This window comes from Trachurus trachurus (assembly GCF_905171665.1).
Source record: "Trachurus trachurus genome assembly, chromosome: 8".
In the NCBI taxonomy this organism is placed as follows: domain Eukaryota; kingdom Metazoa; phylum Chordata; class Actinopteri; order Carangiformes; family Carangidae; genus Trachurus; species Trachurus trachurus.
This window is the reverse complement of record NC_139905.1, coordinates 20,709,132-20,734,386: the sequence shown is the minus strand read 5'-3', so window position 1 is coordinate 20,734,386 and position 25,255 is coordinate 20,709,132. Positions and strand designations below refer to the sequence as shown.

Genomic DNA, 25,255 nt, shown 5'->3' with positions numbered 1-25,255 from the left:
TTTTACACCTACTTTCATCTCTGCTCAGTGCTCACATGACCTTGCTCTGACCCACAGTACTAGTAGCCAAAAAGTGTAGAGGCTCGGCCATGATTTAATGTTGTCAATGGTGCATCTTTATAAGTTGGTTATAATAACACTGTATAGACATCATCAGTCAAAACACCTGGTGAGAACACCCACATGTTTTTCCAATTACTGACATTTCAGCAACTCGAGTCCATTGAGTAACTCTGAATGGTCCAAAGGTTAGTTAAACAAGGCCACAGAAGACCGAAAAACATGAAGAATTCATTGAAAACCATTTCACAGATTAAGAAATTGGTTAATGTGGGGCTTCCCTGCAGCAAAGGAAGTAAATTGAGCTTCATTTACTGCCAGCAATTCCTACAAATCTTCTGTAATAACACAGCAGTGTTGGTTCAAACTGTGTACACGCCCTCTGATTCCTGATTAAGACCACACTGTCCTGTATTTTGCTATCGGTATGGTCAGAAACAGCAGGTAACACAGGAGGAAAGACTGGGCCAGGGTTCAGCCTACAGTGAGATAATGACCTCAAACATTAGAAAAGAGGAAGCAGACAGTGGCTTCACATGATGGAAGAGCAGCACAGTCTCTAGACTTAAACCCTGTGGAGCTGCTTTGGGATGAACTGAACAAGGTGAAAAGCAAAGCAGCTTTTTAATTAACAGAAACAAAGTAAACTGAGAAATTGTGCTAAACTAGAAAAACTGAAGCTTTTGACTGCTAGTGTAGACGATTGAGCAGCCATAACAAATTTATCATATAGCAGAGGTATTCCCCCTCTGGGAATCCTCCTGTAATCTCATTTAATTAGATATAAATCACTTAGAATGAGGTTAATCTGGCCGATTTAAGTCACTTTAATATACTAATGCAGTTAATAATAAATCTGTGCTTCAGATGTTGGTGGTCATGTGATCAGGGGAGATTACTGCGTCTGTTTCTTAGGTGAAGCTGTTTTGGTGTCTCTTTAATAATCATCTGATTGACATGGTGATGCTGTGGTTAGCATTGTTACTTCTTAGCAAGAGGCCATGCCTGTGTTGGTTCCTCTCACAGTCTAAAGACATACACAGGAGGTGGATTGGAGGATTGAAGAGTCTAATATGCCGGTACATATTAAACTTGTGTGCGTATTTGTTCGTCCCCACATGTCGGCCCTGTGATAAACTGGTGAACTGTGTCATCTGGGACTGGCTCCAGCCCCCCTGCAACCCAGATAAGCAGTATTGAGAATGGATTGATAGACAACTTCAGACAAATCCTATTTAGAAAAATGTCAGTTCAGAAATCAAAGTATTGACCAAATCAAAGTAATGCTGGAGAGAAATCAACTTTTCTTTTTTTTTTATACCACACACCATCCCTAGGTGAAACTTATCTTTCTCACCACGTTGTCTGTGTTTGCACAATGTGCCTCTGCATATCAACCGCTACAGCACAATCTATGTGGGAGTCAGTGTTGGCAATTGGACTATTGTCTCCCACCTTTTTATCACTGCCTGACACAATGTTGACACTGTGTGTCGTCCTTTGCGACTGACACCAGCTGGCAAAGGAGAAAGCAATGCATCAATCTGTCCCAACCCATCCAAGGGCACCAATTGTTTGTAGTTTATACTTGTGAAATATTACACTGATCTCAATTTATTTCTGCTCAAAAGAGGCAACAGTAATCGTTTCATCCTTGTTGAATCATGCTTTCTGTCTCTGGGCCAATCAGTAAGCAGCATGACACCCTGTGGTTGTTTGTTTGTTTTGTTTGTTTGAGATGTAAAGATACTGATGAGTGCAATGAGTGTACTCGGTTATTAAAAACGTTAATATTAAATCGTATTTGGAGCACGTCCTTGGGAAATCAGTGTAACTCTGAAATTGTAGTGATGGAGGAACTGTTGTGGTAAGGTGCATCAGGTGTCATCATGGGAGACGATTTCAAGGATCTCACCCATTTGTGGAATAATATATACAAAGCTGGTTCAGAGTACAGGGGAGAGGAAGAGGGGGAGTAGAAGACAGGAGAGCTGTCTGATTAATTAACCGCTCACAGGCTGCAGTCAAGGGAGGGCATCCAGCCTCTAGCTCATTAAACCCTGCCTTACCGCCAAACAGGGCTATGTAAATTCTTGTCCACTGTGTGCTTGTGTACATGTGCATGTTTGGGAATGAGGATTAACAGCACAGGGAGTTAGCATAATGAATGAGCCTGGGTGAATTGTTCAGTGAAGCAGCAGCCTGATAGCGCTTAGCACACACACCTAGCCAGCTAATTCTGCTGGACACTGTGTGGAGCCATAGGAGATAACTGCGAGCATCCACCTTAACCAGTGTTGTCCCCCTCTATACTGACTCATGTGTGACATGCATCCATGCAAAAAATGTAGAAATCACATAAAAGCAGCAGAGGCATCTTAAAACTAGTAGTATTTTCAATCCGAAATGTAAAATCAAATGCCCAGGCAGCACTGACAGGAACCACTACTCTTTCCATTACTCACCTTGTGAATGGGAGCAACTACCTGAGGAGCAAATGCAGTCAGACAAAATGTGTAGGCTAATAATTGTCCTGCTACTTTCAGTTTCTCTCCCTCCTCTGCTTTCTTGTTTCCCTCCAGGTGTTCCCATCATTTTCTCTTCTTAGTTTTCCTCTTTCTCACTCAGTAGTTTTTGTATTATTTTAGTTGTAAAAACTAAGATCCACTGACGCACTCCAACCTTCTTCTCAGGTGCTTTTCAGTCAAAAATAGGCTCCATTTTCTGCAGGGTTTTAGATTCCTGTGTACTGTATATAATGTGATATTGTACCCCTTGACACTCGAGTGCTAGAGACCCAGAATAACAGAGTTGCATTTGGGTAGCAAGCTATATCCTAATTTAATGTGCATGCATTTTCTTCATTACTTCCCTTTGAAGGTACAAGAAACTAATGATGTGGAAAAGAAGGGAGAGGGGGGACAGAGGGGGACTATTTCTCGTGGAGTGGGGAGCATGAAAGACGGGGGCGTTTGATCCTAGATATCTTAAAGGCTCCAGAGGTGTACCGTAGCTTTCTAATAAGCTGTTTGAAGACCACCTTCACAGGGTGTCCTTTTACCACAGGGGTCTTAGTGCAGCCTTGCCACAAAGGGAGAGATAGACCAAGGATGCTTTCAGGTTTTAGCCTGGTCAGAGCAAGACTAAATGGTTCAGATGTTAAGGTGTTCTCTATTCCTACCTGCAGGAAAATATGTTTTGCAGACTCTTCAAATCTTCATGCATACTGCTGTATTAGAACCCTCACATTTACCCCCTTTTGTATTTGCTGTTCTGGATGCAAGTAGAAGTAAGAAGTATTTGATACTTTTTATTTAGTATTTTCAATTTAAGAGAAAAACAAGTTGACAACAAGCTGTCGATGACAATTAAAAAAACAACAATATGGGGGGCTCCTCTGTTGATAATATTTAATGTCCAGTGTCTTGAATTGTTAATGTGTAGCATCTTCAATTGTTTTGATAAAACCAGTCCATTTCTCCCATTTCCTGGGAATGGTCGCTCCTCTAGATCTGAGAGAGAAAGTCATTCCTTCCATTTAATCAGTACATTTCCTTCACTCTGTCCAACCATTGCTTAAGGCTTGGAGACTCAGTTTTATACCAGCACTTTGTTACATAGATACCAGTCTTTTTTAATAATCACATTCTCGTTTAAGACACAAAAAATGAGGACCATCACATTGTTAGGTATTGTGTATCCCAGAATATCTCCCACAGTCATACATATATTACCACAAAAAGTTTGAATTTTTGGGCATGACAACAATATATGGGAGTGGTATGCGGTCATATTTCGGCAAGAAATATTTGATGTTTGAGCTGCTCTTGATTGAATGATAAAGCTACTACTTAAAGGGATAGTTCAACATTTTGGCAAATTGGCCACTTGTCCTCATCCCTATAGTCATAGCAGTAGGTTCATTACCTTTATTTGATGGTGCGAGCTATTTTTAACACGGCAGAGTGTCGAGCTGCTCAGAGCTACGCTACAGAGGCTAATGAGATTTCTTGGTTTCCCTCATCAAACTCATCAAATACACAATCCAACAAGTTGTGACCTGCACATTCACCACGCTATGAGATAATAACAAAACGTTACAAAACAGAGTTGTTTTCGAGGCAAATGCAGAGACTGCTTGCCGAAAAACTGCCCTCGACAGGAACGCGCAATGGTTTTTGCATGAATTTGCCTCAAAAACAACTCGGTCTCGTAACGTTCCGTTATTATCTCATAGCGTGGTGAATGTGCAGGTCACAACAAATAAAGGTAACAAACCTACTGCTATGACTATAGGGATTATGGCAATGGGCCAATTTGCCAAAATGTTGAACTATCCCTTTAATTGTAGTGTCTGCATGCAACATTTAACAGTGTAAGGGTTAAAGCAGAAGTAAGCGATCCGGTCGTTTTGGCTAATGCTGCGTTCCAGGCAGGCTGAAACCGTAAATTACAGCTTCAAGTCACGACTTACGACTTTGTAGCGTTCCAGGCAACCCACTCGTGTTTTTCCGACCTGTTTTACCTGTGAAAGTCACTATAACGGCCACTCGTAACTTCCGACCCGTGAACTCGTACCAGATCGAACTGGTACGACTTCACAGGTCGGAAAAACACGAGTTACGGGTTGCCTTGAACGCACCATAACGTCTTGTCAGCCGATGGAGTTAGCAGCCCCCGCCCTCGTCATGGATCTATTGGTCCTCGTCCCTACGTCACCACATTCAGGCGCATCCCATGGCTGCACACACAGCCCTTCATGCCGTTCTCTCTCCTCATTGGATAAAACTTGTAGGATACGAGAAAAGTTTTCTCCTCGGCGCAGAGCAGAGTGACTGACAGACCCGTGTTTCAGACCAAACACTCTATGTAAGTGATTGCTGTCGGAAGATATAACTATTTAAGACTTATATTAACACAAAATATTGCTTACTTCTGCTTTAAATCTAAATGAAAATCTAGCTGTTCCACACAGTTTTAATCCGTCACTGAGTCAGAGCATCAGGTGTTCAAGGAGCATCGTGTTCAGCATGCAGTTCTCTGCGATCGTTTCATACACAAACATAACTTTATTTTATTTCATGGCTCAGCAATCTTCACGGCGTGATGCATGAAAATGAGTCTTTCCTGACATCGCTCATAGTATGGGTGTGGCATTTGCAGGTCTATCAAAAGCTGTGAACTGGAGTACTTGGTTTGAATGAAAAATGGGATAAGTAATCTGCTTGAAATAGAAGTGCTCTCCTCCACTGTGTGTAGATGTTATGAATAAAATAAAACTGACCTTTGCTGCTGATGGAACTTCACCAGTAGTTAAGAATAACTGGAAATGAATGTGTGGCGGACTGGCTGGCGCTATGCCTGACAAAGGAGAGGTGTGAATAAAAGATGAATGCTCATTGTTCACCCTTTTGCAAGCTCCTGTCACCTGATGCAAAGACCGATGATTTGCTTTGCTTTTGATTTGCTTTTTGTGTGTAGAAGAGCTGGTAGAGACCTGCAGTATTGGATGATTAAATTGTCTCCTGGGGTAAGCAGTTTGAAATGAACCACTACAGTTTTGATTGCAACTGTGTCTGTAAATTAGGTGCTGTAACATTATTACCTCCTTTATCTGAGCGTGGCCGTGATGCATGCGTATATGACCGGGACATATCACTGCTCATACATGCAGAACACACAGAAACACAGAAGAAAATTGTTTTATTGCAAATAATTTGATGACAAACTCTTATGCAGTAAGATTATAAAGCTGAGGATGATAATTACAGGTTGTGCAAGTTCAGCCTCATTTGGAACATGTATTTTGTTGATCGGGCAATGGTTGGCTCTGTAGGAGGTTCTGAAAACTGGGTCAGGAAGTGCACTTCCACACATGGTTTAGGTAGTGATTTCTATTGTTATTGTTTCCTGTTTGCACGCGATATGTTTAATGCAATACATTGTACAGTATATTTGCAAACCCATCCACTAGCTATACCACTTTTTCTTGAAAAGTCAGGTGCCCTGCTGGACCCCTGAGGGAGGCCAATAAGGGTTTGGACAAGTTGCTAGTCCAGTTTATATACATGTTCATTGTATTTTGATTGTTTGACTTTGGAGAATAGAAAAAATGCATGTATAACACACACACACACACAATGACAGTATGACTTACCTCTGTGGGGAATTTAGAAAAATATGTTGGTTTACATCTGTGTAGTGTGGGGAAGAGGGGAAGTAGCTTAGGAAAGACACAGATTCAGGTTTTAATTGAAGCCACCGAAAGCCACGTTTCAGATAAAATAGATAAATAAATAAATAAATAGTGCAGCTAGTTTTCCCTTTTCCAGGCTGTCGGGCACAATAAGACGCCAGAGCTGCACAGTGGATAAGTCACAGAGGTTTTCTGCTCTAATAGCTCCTGGCAGCTCCCCCTAAGGTGACAAAAAGAGAAAGAGAAACTCAATCTCAATCAGCCTTTTCTGTAATGAATATTTGGATTTGAAGTGAGGAGATGGGCAGCAGTGCATGTGCGAGTGTAAAAGAGATCAGAGCAGGAGGGAATGTGTGAATAGATCCTGGTGACAGGTGAGTCGGTGAGGTCTGACCCCAGGCTCCCTCACTTAAGAACACTACCCAGCCGGCATGCATATCAGGGATGACAGCATTTATTTATTTAGCTTTCGATGGCCCCAGTGGGGAGGAGAAAGAACTGCTGCATATAAATCAAACATGACACTCAGCTACAATCAATAGTTTTGTTAATGCATAAGTTACAGAATGTCAAAACACTGTATTTCCATTTTAGTAAGCTACATGAAGAATAAGGTGCTTTACGCTATCTTTCTCTGGATTCTGTTGGTGTTTACAATGATGTCAAGATATGTTAACATCCACCTATGGTGAGGACAAAGGAAGAATGAAGATGAAATTGCTTTATGAATTATTCACTGACAAACTGAATAAAGTGTATACTGTTGTATAGTTCAGATTGTATAATCCAGCTGTGTACATACCTTCTATACAATACCTTTTCACATACTTGTGATGCTCAGCACCTGCATTACTCCTGATCCACAATTGATTTCTGTTTTTCTTTTAATATCATGAACCTTCAGTAGCTTCATTTTGAAATATGTGATATCACATTGGCAGTGACAGCTCTCTGAAGCACATCATTTCTTTGGAGCATGTGTTGTTGTAATGAAGCCCTGGTACTGTGGGCTTCTCTCAAAGAGGGTCTTTGTATTACTCTTGGTGTGGGATCTTCATGTTCTTGATAAAATGGTCATTTTGGTGCACTTCTTTTACCCAATCTCCTTGCACCAACTGAATACATGTCATCCTCCTCGGTGCCTCCTCGGTCTCCTACTGCAGCTTTTGTGATGTTACTCACTTGTACGTAGGTTGTTGGACAGATGTCTAAATGAGGTGCAATTTCTTGTATAGTTGCAGAAATAAGGTGACATGTGATGGTGGAATCTAAGTAAATATCCTCAAGCACTGCAACTTAATATAATTCTGAGGTTTGTGGAGTAAGAATTTCCACTCAGAGCTACTTTGTATCTCTGTTGCACTTTCAGAGGCAATTATTCTCCAAAACATTTACCCCATAGTGAGGAGGATTAATTAATACTTCACTGATAATTTTGTATGTAACAGCTGAATCTGTAATCAGTTTGTTAAAAAATGATGCGTTCTGACAGATTGAATTTATCAAAAGTAGGGCTGGACAATTAATCAAATTTTAATCATGATTTAGATTTGGGAACCAAACAATCTCAAAATGTATCTAATCGAAGAAAAACAATTATCTCGTCATTTTCCGCCACTATTGGGATTTTATTCTGAAAGATACACACATGTCCGATTTCAACCTGCTCTGCCCTCACTCAGTCAATACTGTGAACAAGGCAACTTGTGTGTGGCTGGATTTAAAAATCAGCACGAGTGAAGATGACAGAGAGAGAGCAGCGCTGTTTGGTCAACAAGAAAGGTAGAACAGGTTCTCGTATGAACACAAGAAGCAAATAACATAGACAAAACTCTGGCACACTGCACACGTTTTTCTGCCACCGCCCAATTGGGCAATTGAAAAAAGAAAGACTTCCTTATACAAATCAACAATGGTTCGTTCTCTATGCATAATTGTGAAATAGTCGCGATTTCCATATTGACCGAAATAATTGTGATTATGATTTTGCTATTATCGTCTAGCTCTAATCAAAGGTCTGCAAGGTAGTTCACATTAGCTTCACCTCAACGACAATAGAGATGTTAGTACGTCAACAGTAATGGTCCACTATCACTAATGCTGACAGAGCCAATTTAGCCTAATTACTTTAACTTTGAACATACAGTACAGTACAACAACTTTAATTAACTTTGCTGATAGCGTTATTTGCCGATAACTTTCCTGGCAAGTGCCACTGCATTGTCCTTATTTAAAGAAAAGCTTAATTAAAGCAACACGCCAAATTACCCATTCTCGGCAGGTGTTAAAGAAACAAATCATTATATGCACGCTTGGTTAAAGTGATTTCACTTTGTGCAGAGATTACATACTGTAAATCATCTGATTATTAGAGGAGCCGGTGGTAGAATTAGCCCGGTGGAGTGATACATCATGCTCCGAGCCTCCCTCTGAGATGATGTCGAGCAGCGTCTAAATCCACACACTGCGTGATCCAAGGTATTGAGAGGCACTGCCATTGTTTTAAAGCCTCCCAGATGGCTGCATGTTTGAAGTCAGCAACAGTGAGACATCACACAAAGAGTGTGGATTGTATGATTCTTGTTTTTGTGAAGCTTAAAGATGCTTTAAGTCAAATATTGGAAAGGAGGGTCAGCTTTTGTTCACACTGTACTTGAGTCATTGTATAAAATGATTTCAGCTGGAAAATTGCCATGTCCAGAGTCAGGCACCAGGCCGTCCTTGCAGATCTCTGCTCTATAAATTATTGAATATCACTATTTAAACATCCAAATTATAGCCTTCAACTATTGGACCCTGTGGCTTTGACGTTGATGTCGATCTGAGAGTTCACTTATGAGAAGCCATATCTAAATGAACCATCAGACCACAGACCGATCAATAAAAACACCACCGCCACCTCTCCCTGTTTGACTTCAGACACTCATAGCTGCTCACATCCTGGACATATAAACAGATAATTGGCTCAGATCAAAGGTCTGTGGAAACGCCTCAAGGATGAGCTTTATATGCCAGCAGACGTTCAGTGAGGGAACTTTTGAAGCTTAAGAAAATACTAATCTGTCAGTCGTTTAAAACGCTTTGGCTGCGGTGGCTCAGTAAAACAGGGTGAGAACATACATTAAAAGCAAGACTTGAAGAGAGAGATTTTTATTTAACCAGAAGGACCTGGCTAAGATGCAGGTGCAGGCAATTATAGAAAAGTCTGTATCGAAAATAGACAAGGAACAGAACGGGTTTGGTAAAAGTGTATGAAAGTCAATGATAAGAGCAGTCCTCAAAAACAAAATTAAATCCAGGAGGCAAAGGCAATAAGGCTGGGAGAATAGGCAGAGAAAAGACCTGCTGATGTCACGTTTACATCATAGCAATGACAACGGACACCTTCCACAGTTGTCTGTGTCCAGGCTTGTCATGTGTCACACTCACAGACATTGAAAAAATAGAGCTAGATATATTTTTAAGCATTGTGGCAGCTGCATGTGGAGAAGGTGGCACTTAATTGACATTTTCTGTCAAATATGAATAAGAAATTAAATTATAATGACAGGAAATCCAACAGTGCCATAACCAGCAACCTCTATGGAGAGAGACAGAGCTGACAGGTGATGTACTTGCATGTGAACACACACGAGGTTCTCTGCACCGGCTCAGTGTCGTTAACCATGATGTTCACCACACACATTCCTGGCCTAGACTGGGATGGCACAATAGACAGTCTGGTGGAGAACTACAGGTAGAGGGAAGGTTCATGCAGTATTTTGGGGAGCTGATGAGAGAATTAGGAGCAGATGTAAAGGTGTGACTTTTAGCTAACAAAGAAAGGCAAGGACAACTGACTAGCTAGTGAACAGGGAGGGAAAAGATTGTTGCAGGGCATCATCTTGGAGGAAAAAACATGTTAACACAGTTAAAATAATGTGTGAGCAACATTGGCTGTATTCAGTGATAATTTCTTCCCTCACATCAACAATCTTCAGAGCAGAAATTTTAGTAGCCTCCCGAGTCGCAACTGTTTTCTGCTTGGCCATGCACATGCAGACACAGTGAGTCTCCACGGGGAGCTGTTTATAGCTGGCTGCCCACTATTTCACGGTGGACACAGCAGGCTACAGTACAAATGGTGATCTAATTGGAATTTGTTCATAACATCGATTGTTCTGTGGCACTTCCGAAATGGAGTCATTAAATGAGATTAGCGGCTGCTAAATCGGCCCTTGATTAACCAGCAGATGATGAACGACACAGAGGAGGGTGTGCATTAGCACATAGATACCATCAGTGTCTGGTAAACCTCTGTCCACATGTTGGACTGTCCACTGGAAAACCAAAAAAACCAAAACAAACAAACACATGAGCCCCACTGTGTCCCAGGAGGAAGGAAGAAGCAAGAGTAAAAGCCAGTCTGATGAGCAGTTGATTGTAAACACATATAAGGCTCAGTTCTAAAAATGTAGTGTGTAGGAAGGGTGTTTGGTCGCACAGTAATGGTGATTTACGAGCACAATGTGTGGAAGGAACATTACTGTGAAGAAATGTGAGTTCTTCTTCCCACACTTTAGCCCAGAGGCTTTGTTTAGATTTACTGCAGAGAGTGCACAGCAGCTGAGATAGGCTCATCTGAACTTAGCTCGCCTTCTGATACTTCCTCGTCAGCTCTTTTCTCTTTCCACAAAAAAAAAAAAAAATCCTGATAAATAAATACACATTAAGGTGGTAACATTATTGCTTGTTAGACATTTTTCAATCATTTCTGGTTCCGACTTATTTGGACATACATGCAACAGGTTTTGGACAGTCTGGACTGCATAGTGAATATGTTACCCTGCAGAGCTTTACTCCTTAATGGAGTGGAAATTCATTTAGTCTCTGGCTTTCTCTCTGTGGAAGGAGAACATGTTGTCTAACTGCTGAATTATTCAAAGGGAGACGTCTTTAGGCCAGTTTGACTGAAGATATTATGGAAATAACTGGAATTGTACTAAGACAAATAAGACAATATGTACATGCAATAAAGGAAAGAGATTTGGTAAAAATATCTAACACTGTTCACTTAAGCTGAATTCTACCTCTGCAATTTTCTTTTTGTAATTCTTGCTCCTGCTGCTGAGTGCTTCTCTTCCTTCTTTTATATCGCAACAACAAATATACACAGAGACCTCTCTCTCTTGCTCTCTCCTTATTTTATTTACTGGTGATTTAATAAAATTTTTCCTCTGTGAAAGGTGACTCTCGCCTGGGCAGTGATAAATGAACTCTGGCAGGGGAAGTAAGCCTGCACACATTGCAGTTTCTAAAGCCTAATGCAATTGATGAGTGAACACTGAGAGGTGAGGCTTTATTATTTTCGCTCACAGTCACTAAGAACGATACAAAGCTGCCATTGGTTTGTTTGTCTCAGGAGTTCGGACCACAGGTTCACTCCCCAAATCCCCAGAGTGGAATTATCTGTCGTCATTCATCGAATTTACTTGATCAAAAATGACTTTAAGACCTTCTGCCTGAGGCAACAAGCTAATTGTGTTTCTCAGCATCAAAGGCGAGTTTGGTGTTTGTTAATTCTGGTGCAAGTTACGGGTTAATAATTACACACCGAGTAGTGTTTGGAGTTTAGTGCAATCAAAGACAACGGCACAGGGTCGGGACCTCGACACAGCGGCAGTGCAGTCTGAGACCTACTTCGACCTTACTGTCTGTAGCTGCAGGCTGCTTAATTGACTAGGTGTTTGCTAACAGCGTCTCTCCAGTTCACCACCAGTTGTGGTCATTAATAATTTCAGCCCAAGCAGGAGGACAAAAACCAATACCGTCAGGCTAATTTGCCCATCCCTGTATTTTGAGGCAGTGCCGTTTCCCGGTGAGCTGCTGCTTTAATAATGAAGGACAAAACAAAACAAAAATAGAAACTAGACTGAAGTGATGTTTTAAAGTAAACCAGCAGTAAAATGGGACATAAAATGAATGTGGCCTTGCTGTTCCACAATAATGCATTTAAAGTGCTTGTGCAGTACCTAGAAAATGATTTACTGAGCAGTTGTTTTGCTTCTGTGACCTTTTTTTTATACATTATGTACGTAAAGATTCATTGTATTATATGAAAAGTGATTACTGTATATAGAGAGATGCACTTCATCAAGCCATAAAAATGTCAAACTCATTAATTCATTCATTAACTTTGCATTACCTGTCTATTCTTTATCCTCCTTCACTTTGCCATTAGTTGGTCATTTAAGTTACATAGTAAGGCTACATGAACTGTCTGTTTTTTGTTTTTTTTAGTACTTGGTGGCCAAGAGTCTCGTGGGGTGCTGAGGAAAATCAGCGACATGCTGGAGGTCATAATGAAGAGGATGGACACTCTGGGTAACACCACAGACACCCACAGGCTGGATGAGCTCAGTTCGGCACTGGAGAGGTACAACACTGACTTACTGGTTTCTCATATTATGAAGACGTGATGTTCCCTTTTTAGGTTATTAGTCCAATAGGTTTGGTTTAGTGTAACATATACTGTATAGTATACAGGACAAGTGAAGGATGGTTCAGTTGTGCTTGCATAACAAAATTGCTTTAGTCATTGTGGCGGTGTCAGCACTGATAGAGAAGAGCTGAAATCCTTTCAGCTGGGAAGGAACAGCAGCTCCAACAGGTGTCAAGGTTGTACTTGAGGTGTGACATGAAATATTCTGCCCAGCTCAACCCTGCTGCCAAAGGTGAGTTTCACTGGCACAGTAATGGGAGGGATAAAAAACATGCAGGCTGAAGTGGACCAGAGAGAGTGTGTGAAGGCAGAGAGAAGGCCAAGTATGGAGCCCTGGGCCACCCCAGTACAGCGGACGCACGCGGTGAAAAGAGCCTGTGTGGCTGAAGCCCGGTGCTGAAGAAGATGATATGTGTTAGAACAAACTCCATCCCTCTCCCTGGGCAGCTGGGGAAATGAAAGAGAGTGTCACTTATGGAAAAAAAAATGAAGAGCAGGGGTCTTGCTGGACAAGTTAAAGCTGCCTGCATAGAATTGTGTGACGAGAGTGTGTGTATGTGTGTGCGCTCCGTGGTTTCCATGGCAACAGACCTTTTCTCATGCCAGCACCTGCTCAGAGTTTGAGGAGAGGAAGCTCCCTCCTGTTTCTGCTTTTACTGTCTGTTTCCCTCCTGGATACCACCTCCCTCTTCCTCACAGCCAGGAAATATCTTCTCTGAAATCCTCTTCAGTCGAGTCTGCAACTCTCACACGCAGCAACACAACCACCTCAACCACCTCTCCTTGTATATGAAAAGATGCTGTAACAACCTTTGCGATGTTACAGCACTGCTGGCCATTATGTGTCCGGTTCTGACTGCAATTAATGGACAATGACAGAAAAGGTCCAGCAGCTCACTTGACCTGACAAACTGCTTTTCAGGCACCTGGGGGGAAATATTTACCGTCCTCTGGTCAAAACTCTGCATATGATTATTTTTTTTACCCGCTATTACAGGATTTAATTTTCTCTACAAAATGCCCTGTGGGTACACTCTCAGTCATATAGCTCCAACAACCATTTAATTGGCTTCTCAGGGACTTAACTCAAAATGTTAAAGTGACAAAGGCCGGATAGTTTCTAACCAACTTGGTGGTATAAATGTATCTGATGCTGATACACTCTGGCTTAACTTTACCTCTCTCAGGTGATTAAAAAACTGTGTATGTGTGTATAACTGTGCATGAAAAAACTTTGGCCACCTGGTGAAAAGTTAAAGAAAATAATTGCTCTTTAGCAGTTGATGGCCTCTCCTGGGTCCCAGCAAAGGAAATAAGGGATGCCTCTGTGTGAGAAAACAATATTCTGTCAGTGCAATTGAAAGCTTTTGTACCACGGTATAATAACTTTTGGTCTGTGTGTGTGTGTACTTCACTGCACTGTGGGCCTGGGTGACTGAATAATTAGCATTTAATTTCTGCTGACCTGCTGGTCTGCAGGGTACTATAGAAGAAAATGTTTGGCCACCACTTGCCTCCTGGGAACAGCATGGAAAAAATTAAACATGGGGGGGTTAGGATTATGTTGAGTTATGCATAAGCAGAGTTAGGTTTGTTTTCCCCTGGCAAACACACAGAAATACATGCTGCCTCAATGAAATCCCACTTTAACTGCTAGATCTGCATCTGGCCCAGAACCCCTGCTCCATTAGTTTTTTCTGAGTTTAAATATTCAGAGCTGTTTAATGAGCAATATACATTCTAGAAACACTACTACATAACAAGAGCGCTCATTAAAATCAGTCATTTAAGTATTTGTTTTCATGTAAAACAGGCCAAGGCTGGCGGTAACATCAATTCATAGTGGTTGATTATAACATAGACGTGATGTGCAAAAGGGGGGTGAAATTAAATTTTTAGTTGTTGTTGTTGTTGATGTTGTTTTGTTGTTGTTGATGTGAGATGTTATTCGGTCGCTTAGATGATGTATTGATGTATGTAGAGACAAGGATAACACTGGAAAGAACCGTCCTCCACCAGTTTAATGGGATCCACCAACAACTGCAGACATCAAGTATAAAGAAGCTTTCCTCTGACAAAATACTGCAAAGAAAACTTTGGAAGTACAAAGCAAAGAACATCCTCAATGAACATGGAACATTTACTTAATTGTAAAGTGTGGAGGTCCATATATGCTGTATATCTATGGGAACTCTAAAAGTTAACTAAGTAAAAGTAAAAGCCTCAATCAACAGAAAATCATCATAGTAAAAACAACAAACATTTTGGGACCATTGTTGACGAAGCAATTTCATTTGGGGCTCTGGGGAACAGCATTTTCCACTATTTTCTAACACAAAGAGGCAATCAGAATAATTGTTAGTTGTGGTCAGTTCACTGCTTATTAGATTGACAGAAAAAATGACTTAATCACTTAATCATTGAACTAAAAATTTGATGTTGACATTCTTTTATTGGGTAGAGATGAACCATCTCGTTTTCCAAGAGGTCCACAAAACAAATACAGAATAAGTACATGTAGACAAAATCCAACAAACACAAAACAAACAAAACAAAACAAAATGAATCTCAGAATATCAGATTGCTTCATTAACTAAGGTATGATAAGGTAACAATGTGCCAATAAAGGATAAAGTTATATTATGGACAGCATCATTTCGATATGACACAACAATCATTCTGTAAGATTATTGTGTCAAATGTGACCACTGTTCAGAGGTGCAGACACCAACCAGGCATTGATGATGGACATGTTTCACTGTTTGCTGATATTTATAGATCAAGTAATTAGTAGAGTACTTGAGATAAATAATGTCTTGTTGTAGCCCTGAGGTATTTTAACTTTAGAAACACAGTTCAAGTCGATCTGACTTTTGAATAGACTCTTTTTTTCTTCAAGAAACCGGTATAGAAACTCATAGATTTTTTTTCCTCTCCACAATATTTATAATTGATTGCATAAATTCATTAACCATTAATAAAGGCAGTTGTGGTGCATTCCTAAGGTGCTGCAGCAAATGCAAAAACATTTGCCCTCTTTGTTTTGAAGGTTCATTTTTTTCCCCGGCACGATCAAATTTGGAAAGATGTCTTTTCTCCTTTTAGTCTAGTAGGAAGGAGGGGTCCCAATGTCCCCGAGACAAACATTTTTGAAACATGGTTTTTTAGGACCCTTAAGGTGTCTACTTAAGATTTTTGCTTGTTGCCCGGGACAACTAATGTCCCATGGGTGTTTTTTGGCGGCCATTTTGAATTTATGTCCGCACGAATGGCGAAAACGCCAATTTTCATAACTCCTAAACCAGACATCATACAAAGACAAATGAACACACTTTTTCTGATAATTTTAACACCAGAAATCAAATGAAAAGGTCACTGAGATGATAAAACCACTCTTTATCAGAGAAAAATGAACTCCAAGTAGTATTTTTGTATAAATTACTCAAAAAAAGTTCGGAAATGTTTTTTCAGTCCATAATTTCTCCCTTTTAATAACTCCGGTTGGTGTTGTCTTTTAGACCGATAGAAAGCCGGATTAGTCACGTTTCCAACGAGGTACAACTTGTAAGGATTGTGCATTCATGGAATGCGCAACAAAGCTAAACGTGTGGGAGCGACCAATTTAGAATTCTGAGAATTTCACACCAATAAAACTCCATTTTTCATAACTCCTAAACCAGACATCACACAAAGACGAATGAACACACTATTTCTGATTATTTTGACACCAGAAATCAAATGAAAAGGTCACTGAGACGGTAGAACCACTCTTTATCAGAGAAAAATGAACTCTCGTGTATTATTTTAGCATATATTACTCAAAAAAAGTTCGGAAATGGGTTGGGAAATGTTTTTTCAGTCCATAATTTCTCCCTTTTGATAACTCCGGTTGGTGCTGTCTTTTAGACCGATGGAAAGCCTGATTACTCACCTTTCCAACGAGGTACAACTTGTAAGGGTTGTGCATTCATGGAATGGCCGACAAAACTATACGTGTTGGAGCGACCAATAGAATTCTTAGAATTTCTCCTAAACCAGACATGATACAAAGACGAATGAACACACTTTTTCTGATAAATTTGACACCAGGAATCAAATGGAAAGGTCACCGAGATGGTAAAACCACTCTTTATCAGAGAAAAATAAACTCTAACTAATATTATAGCAAATAATAGCTACTACCTAATTGACAGCTAAAACAGGTTCAGGGTTCCTATACGCAAGTATGGAAAGTATGAAAATATATGGAATTTGATTCCCAGGCCTGGAAAAGTATGGAAAATTGAAACTATTATATTTTTAATACATATCTTGGTCTTATCTAAAGTTGGGTTAATCTGTCAAAAAATACGTCATGAAGAGGAGAAAAAAAACATATATAAGTCGCACTGGTCTATAAGTCGCATTTATTTTTCAAACATTTAATTAACAGTCGGGTCTCATATAACTGTCAGGGCTTTGTGTACACAAACAAATAAAGGCCAGCACCAAATAGCCTACTACAGGCCAGGTCAAAAAAAGAAAGAAAAACAACTCTGTCAACTGGAACAAACTGGTGAGGATATGATCAGAAACTCTTTGTGGACTGTCTGTGAAGATTGACGGGAGTGAAGCCGACCTCTCCTCTGTTTCAGAGAGGGACAGCCTTGCACTGTCGGACCTGGGTCTCTGCTCCGTGTAGGAGCCCGGTCGGGACTGGAGCAGAGACCAAAGACGGACCGCAGAACACGCTGTGAAAATACTCTGAATTGACTTAAATGGGAGTGAAGCGCTACAGTGCAACGGAGACAGAGACCCAGGTCCGACAGCGCAGCGAGGAGAACAGCACATGAGGAAGATGAAGATGAGCTACTGAATGAGGAAGAATTTAGAAATAAAAGCCTCCCTGCCCTCTTGTGGTCATAGATGACATAGTGTATATTTTTGATGTATAGGCCTAAGTCGTTTTTAAGTCGCATGGCCAGCCAAACTACTAAAAAAAGCGCAACTTACAGTCTGGAAAATATGGTAGCTGTAGCTACTATCTCCTGGAAATTACTTGGTGACATCCATTTTGGCAGGGAGGGAGGCAGGTGAGCAAAGTCCACTCTTGACTTGCAGTAATTGTTCTCCTCATTGCCCAGAAAGAGTTTGAAGTTGGCTTCATCTGGTCTAGTATCTGCAGGCAGATTTCTCCAAATGTGTGAGGTAGAGTTGTGAGAGCATGAAAGAGGGCATTCCCATCTTGGATGAAGATGACATCCTTGGGGTTAGGGTACTACTTCATCAGTGTTTTCATCTAAGAGGAAGGCAACATGCTGGCTTTGTTGGTCTTGGCAAAGAACCCTTTTCCAATGACTCCTACCAACAAGACTCCATCAAGGGACAGGAAAGGCTGGTGTATGGCTTCTCTGAGAAGTTTATAGTGCAGGGTACAGCTACAAAGAAGCCCCAGGACTTCAAACTCTTTCTGGGCAATGAGGAGAACAAGAAGCAGCTCTGCCAGTTGATGCTCAAGGTCCGGGCTGAGTAAGGGGGCAGCATCTTGGCTGATGAAGTGCGAAACAGCTACTCTCATCATGGAGGGAAGAGCTCATCAGCTAATATCATCAGGAGGAAGTAAGTTCATTGGTCCATACCTAGGAAAGGTCACCTTTTTATGCCAAGCTATCGTATCATGTATTTTGTGCTATTTCAGGTTGTGGTCACTGAGATCCATGCTCCCCGCTCTAACCAGGAGGAGCCTGCCAGCCGGGTGGTCCTCTACCCACGTCATGCTATCAAGCTGGGTGTATTGGCCGCTTGATTTCATTTTATTTTCTGAGGTGCTTATGGGAGGGGATAAAGGGGACGGTGGGCACAGCCAGAGAGTGAAGCGCAGGTGATATAGATTGAGTACTGATTTTTGTCTTTGTTCAGAATCAGCAGGAGCGTCACGCCACATCTTTTGATCGTGAGTTAACATTTTTGAGATTTAAGTCTGCAATAGTGAGGACCCCAGACACCTCCTTCACCACGCTCACACCATCAGCTTCACTGTCTTCGTTGACATTGGTACGGACAAGCACCATCAGCTGATCAACGTGACAGAACAATTTACAAGTCACATAGTAAACTATCACAACTATCACAATTAGTCTGGAGTTTTTCAATTAAAGCAGAAGTAAGTGGAATGTTTGTGTTAATATAAGTCTTAAATAGTTGTATCTTCCGACAGCAATCACTTCTATATAGTGTTGTTGGGGCCGAAACACGGATCTGTCAGTCACTCTGCTCTGCTGTAAGCCGAAGAGAAAACTTCTTGTATACTTCCTTGTATCCTACAACCTTTATCCAATGAGGAGAGAGAACGGCATGAAGGGGCGGTCCTCTCTGTGTGTGCAGCCAAGGGATGCGCGTGAATGTGGTGACGTAGGGACGAGGACCAATAGATCCATGACGAGGGCGGGAGCTGCTAACTCCATCGGCTGACAAGAAGTTAGCCAAAACGGCCAGATCGCTTACTTCTGCTTTAAGGTAAAAATGTAGCATAGCCATGGGAGAAATCCTGTTTAGCTCCTCTTTAAGGGCAGAGGCAAGGTGGCCCCACTCAAAAAGCTCCAAAAGAACCCCAAATTCCAAAGGGCCTTCAGGTTTGGTTGGTAGTTGGTGGATTATTATTTTATATTTTTGAATTTGGTAAGGTATTTGGTACACTTAAAAGGGAAAACCTATTATCCCAACAATCTTTTTACAGTCAGCTTGGTGATAAGTCGAAGGTCAAACCAGAGGTGCAGGAGCAGCTGGGGGGCTTCACATGTCTGATGTATGGCCAATCACATCTAACATCTGTGAACCTGGCCAGGACGAAGATCCGAAAGAAAATAATGGGCAAATTGGACAGATTGATGATGAGATGGACAAAGATAATGGCCATACTTTCCATACTTTTTACAGAACCTAATTTCCAGACGTCTCTCTGTAAAAAATTCAAATAATTTGTGACATTTGAGTAATTAGATGTGTATGATGTAAATAAGTTATGCAATTAATCGATTGTTTTCATTATTCTGAATTTGTATACAATTATGTCACCAAATAATTTCCAGGAGATTGTAGAAAGGTACAGTAGCGCCGCATACTAAATAATTAACCCAAATAACTTAGACCAAACCCAGATAAGCATTAAGAGATCAATATATTTCCATATAATAGTTTCCATTTTCCATACTTTTCCAGACCTGGGAATGTATATAATCAAATTCCATATATTTTCATACTTTCCATACTTGCGTATAGGAACCCTGAACCTGTTTTAGCTGTCAATTAGGTAGTAGCTATTATTTGCTATAATATTAGTTAGAGTTTATTTTTCTCTGATAAAGAGTGGTTTTACCATCTCGGTGACCTTTCCATTTGATTCCTGGTGTCAAATTTATCAGAAAAAGTGTGTTCATTCGTCTTTGTATCATGTCTGGTTTAGGAGAAATTCTAAGAATTCTATTGGTCGCTCCAACACGTATAGTTTTGTCGGCCATTCCATGAATGCACAACCCTTACAAGTTGTACCTCGTTGGAAAGGTGAGTAATCAGGCTTTCCATCGGTCTAAAAGACAGCACCAACCGGAGTTATCAAAAGGGAGAAATTATGGACTGAAAAAACATTTCCCAACCCATTTCCGAACTTTTTTTGAGTAATATATGCTAAAATAATACACAAGAGTTCATTTTTCTCTGATAAAGAGTGGTTCTACCGTCTCAGTGACCTTTTCATTTGATTTCTGGTGTCAAAATAATCAGAAATAGTGTGTTCATTCGTCTTTGTGTGATGTCTGGTTTAGGAGTTATGAAAAATGGAGTTTTATTGGTGTGAAATTCTCAGAATTCTAAATTGGTCGCTCCCACACGTTTAGCTTTGTTGCGCATTCCATGAATGCACAATCCTTACAAGTTGTACCTCGTTGGAAACGTGACTAATCCGGCTTTCTATCGGTCTAAAAGACAACACCAACCGGAGTTATTAAAAGGGAGAAATTATGGACTGAAAAAACATTTCCGAACTTTTTTTGAGTAATTTATACAAAAATACTACTTGGAGTTCATTTTTCTCTGATAAAGAGTGGTTTTATCATCTCGGTGACCTTTTCATTTGATTTCTGGTGTTAAAATTATCAGAAAAAGTGTGTTCATTTGTCTTTGTATGATGTCTGGTTTAGGAGTTATGAAAATTGGCGTTTTCGCCATTCGTGCGGACATAAATTCAAAATGGCCGCCAAAAAACACCCATGGGACATTAGTTGTCCCGGGCAACAAGCAAAAATCTTAAGTAGACACCTTAAGGGTCCTAAAAAACCATGTTTCAAAAATGTTTGTCTCGGGGACATTGGGACCCCTCCTTCCTACTAGACTATTTGGTGTTTGCACCTCGTAGAGCAGTTAATGTGTCATGGGCTTGTTTCTGGTAAGACTGCAACTCTTGGAAAAATGTTTTTAGAAACATAATGCTCTAGAGGAAAATTAAACTTTTACTGAGACCAGGGTCCTGGAACAAACAAAGGTTCAGATGATTTGCAGTTGCTGTTCCTCATTGACGTGGTAGAGATTTCCAGAATCTCTTGGAACTGTAACCTTGCGCTATAATGTGTAAGAGGCAAACCTCTGTGTTTCATCCTTCTCTATCTCCATTGTAAATACTGCGTCCTAATTGTTTTGCCAAAAGCTTTTAGGTCACAGAGGTCAAGTGCAGTGAAATCCATTTGCCAACAGTCTAATTGACTTCTGTTTTTTTTATTTCCCTGAAGGATGCGCTTTAATATGCTGAGTCACTTTTTTTTATCTGAACAAATAAATTATCTGTCAATGTTTAAAAGCTTTTTCGATTTCACGCCTCAAGTTGTAGAAAATTTGCATTTTTTTCCCCCCTCCCCACTTCATGTTTACCGCAAAGGTGGGAAAACAACAGATACTGCTAGATGGTAGGAGGCTATTAAAGAAATATACCGTCCTGTATCTTTTGAAAACTCTTGATTGGAGTTTATAGAAAATTCAGGCCAACAACAAGGTAGTTGTTAGTGTTGGGATATTTATAGATATTCTCCTCCACTTTGTTTGTGCTTTTGTGTGTGTGTGTGTGTGTGTGTGTGTGTGTGTGTGTGTGTGTGTGTGTGTGTGTGTGTGTGTGTGTGTGTGTGTGTGTGTGTGTGTGTGTGTGTGTGTGTGTGTGTGTGTGTGTGTGTGTGTGTGTGTGTGTGTGTGTGTGTGTGTGTGTGTGTGTGTGTGTGTGTGTGTGTGTGTGTGTGCGTGCGTGTCTGTGTGTGTGTTTATATGTGTGTTTGATTCAGGATTCAGGATTCAGGTCTAGTGGAGCGCATCCAGGCCATAGCCCAGAACATGTCTGAGATGGCAGTCAGGGTGGAGCAGACACTGCAGCGCAGCATGGCCAGCAACAGAGGTAGGAGTTTTAAAGCAAGTGCACACACACACACACACCTGGAGAATTACAAATGTATCTGTAGCCCTTTAGATAAATCCCCTCTGTCCATTTCAAATCCATCCAATCTGAAAACACTTTCCCACTCTGCCCACTTAAGACCGACTGTCAAGCCTGGATCCAGTCCAACACTTGAATGCACAATTTTTTATATGTAACATGCTCTTGCTGGTTGATCATATAGAACATGACAGGCATTATTCACGGCACATTACGTTCACATCCAAAATAGCAAGCCACTGCTGTGTGTGAGAACGGGAGACCTCGTGTGCACCACAGCCCAGTGCTCAGTTGTTGTTACTATGTCATGACCACACAACTGCAGGATGTTGAAAGCACAATGATGAATTACTGCCTAGTTATTGGGCTCTGCATCTGTCAGCTTTCTTTATTAGCCTTCATTCTCAATTTCTTTATTAGGCACAGAATAGAAGCTGGACGGCACGGTTTAATTTACAATTCAATCCCTCACTGCCGTATCCACTACGTTGCACTTTATGACTCAAAGCGGTTCAACTCACTGTCTCATTAAAATTTGTGAGATAATTTGTCTGTTGTCATAACGTCTGATATCATTTAAATGAGGCTGCGCTGAACCTGGCTGCGTTTTGACAGTGGCAGGCAGGAGAGCTTTTCATGGTGAGAGGTCTGCCGTTATCATGCTAATCAGACAGAATGGATAGCAATTATTTGTCTGTGATTGCGCTCTTCGACGCTTGGCAGGATGCTGGTGGAGAAGCTGCAACTACTCCTTTAATTAGGCTCACTAGAGCCAGGCTTCAAGGGGAAGAAATGAAGGGAGAGGAAAGAAAAGGGAGAAGTAGGGGTAGGGGAAAAAAAGAAAGGAGAGAAAGTCAGCCGGGTCGCAGAAGATACAGGAAAAGGGGGAGTAAAAGAGAAGAGGTGTGGGGGGAGAGGGGGGATGAGGATTTTCTATTTTATTTTTATGAATCACACTAATGCAGTCTATCTATAGTAAATCCAGGGTTTGGGTTGGAACAGAGACTTGGCCATTCATTCAGCAGGGGAGCTCAGGCTTACTCTCTAATTCATCTCTGTTCATCCCAAAGGTAGGAGGATGTATCCTGTAATGCCAAAGACACACACTTAATGCCCAAGGCAAAGACTGTAAAGACCAGATCAATCAGTATTACCCAGTTAGTCTCATGACCAATTCTGAACTCCACGGGGAATGATGCTTGTTGTATCTATTTATATCTAACTATTTTATGATGTTTTTGCCGCTTAATTAAACCTTACATAAAATCTGATGTGCTGAAGGTCGGGAGAATTTATGAGAGAAATATACGGTAGTTTATTTTTCTTGGCTAAACACATAAAAACAGTAGATAAATAGTACAAGATGTAGTTTCCAGGTTTGTTGTTGTTCTCACCTTCGTCTTTGTGTTTGACTTTTATGTCTTTGTACTGTGAAAAAAGACTGAGTGTTTTTTTTGCTGATTTGTGCAAGTGTGTGATTTGTTTAGTCTTTTGTCAAAATGTGTGTGTGTGTGTGTCAAAGCTTTGATAAATATGCTGCATTTCTCTTTTCTCCAGGTAGGGACGGACTATTAGGACAATGCGAGGTTCCTAAAGATCCTCGTTATCCAGAATGTCCCAGCAAGATGGATGTAAGTCTTCATATCTCACTTAAGTCCAAACAGCATCACAGACGGAGCAAACATCCCTGTGTCCTCTGTTGGGGACTGACCTTGGTGCCACGTGAATTTTGTAAAATAAGATAAGATGTTTAAAGGCTCCTGGTAGAGAATTGGGTTGTCTGGGAACAATATATATATTGTTATATTGGATGACGGCAAAGAAAAACAAGACACAGAAAAGCAAACAAAACCAAATCCAGCTCCATAAATAAGTATTGTGCATTATGTGAATTCAAAACAGCAGTAGAAACAACAGCAGACAGTTGCAGTGTGTACAGTAGATGCATTAACAGTACAGTGTGCTTCTTTCTATCAATTGAAATGCAAGGAAAGCTCATGAACTGAAGACAAAATGTGTGGAAAACATGCACCTCCTGAGGTGTGTGAGGCGGCGTGTATGGAGACAGCAGTGTTCCCCAGGGGGTTGTATTTCTTAGCAGCAGTGGGATCGGCCCGGGTGGAGCCTTCTGTGAGGTGTTGTGTTATCAAAGTACAGGACTGTACCTATGACAAGGTTGATGTTGTGGCTTCAAAAGTTATGAAACTGCTGTTTCTAAGATGGCAAGGTTACATGCATTAATCAACTATAGCTGACAACAGAATTAAATATTAGTCTGAGTTCATGAAAAATGTAATCAAGTTGACAACACTACAAGCAACCTATTATTTCCGGCAGCATTGTGGATGGAGCACAAGCTGTCCAAGTTTATACGTTTATATATAATTGGTTGTCACTGTAATGTTTCTTTGCAAATGCATCACGGATAAAGAACCAGTCAGAGGAGTGACTGAAGAATGAAAGGATGTTTTAATGCCTACTCATCTTCACAATATAATGATAGCTACTGTAGGTAGCACTCGCTGTGTCTCTTAAAGTCTACCAGCAGCTGACAACTTTCTAATGTATTCCAGAAGCAGACATTTACACAATGCATTAATACAGTATATATATTGTCAATCAGTCAACACACATTAAATGTCATAATTTGGATAAATTCATTAGTTTTACATGGACTTGGTTGCATGACATATGTCAGTGAAGTGGTGAAGTGAACCTCGTCTCGTGTTTGCTGATAATGACAGAGAGAGAGAGACAACAGAGAGACTGACTCAACAGCACTTGTAAAAACCTCATTTTAAATTAAAGCCTCTCCACACAGTCATGTTATTACAATTTCATTCATCGCAGCAGTGGCAATTATTTTCGAGCAGTGGTAGTATATGTACAGAAAAATACATGCATACAAGAAGCTGCTGATTTTTTCCCCCCCCCACTGTTGAGTGATGTTTCGTCTCCTTGAATGCCCACTTCACTTCTGCAAACAAACACAGTATATAAAATTATTATATTTTCTCTGTCTTTTTCATCATGCTCTTTTTGCTGACATGTGTGATCTTAACCTACAGTA

At 40.7% G+C, this 25,255-nt stretch overlaps 1 protein-coding gene across 1 annotated transcript in view; it reads left to right on the top strand.

Moving 5' to 3' along the window:
- mgat5b (alpha-1,6-mannosylglycoprotein 6-beta-N-acetylglucosaminyltransferase B) overlaps positions 1 to 25,255 on the top strand; it is a gene marked incomplete at both ends in the record, with an annotated part of 68,201 nt that overhangs the window by 3,623 nt on the left and 39,323 nt on the right. Inside the window, 3 exons of the mRNA XM_083976807.1 lie at positions 12,536 to 12,671; positions 22,037 to 22,146; positions 23,743 to 23,816. Of these exons, the coding sequence (XP_083832933.1) occupies positions 12,536 to 12,671; positions 22,037 to 22,146; positions 23,743 to 23,816 (320 nt within the window). The remainder of the gene's footprint in view (positions 1 to 12,535; positions 12,672 to 22,036; positions 22,147 to 23,742; positions 23,817 to 25,255) is intronic.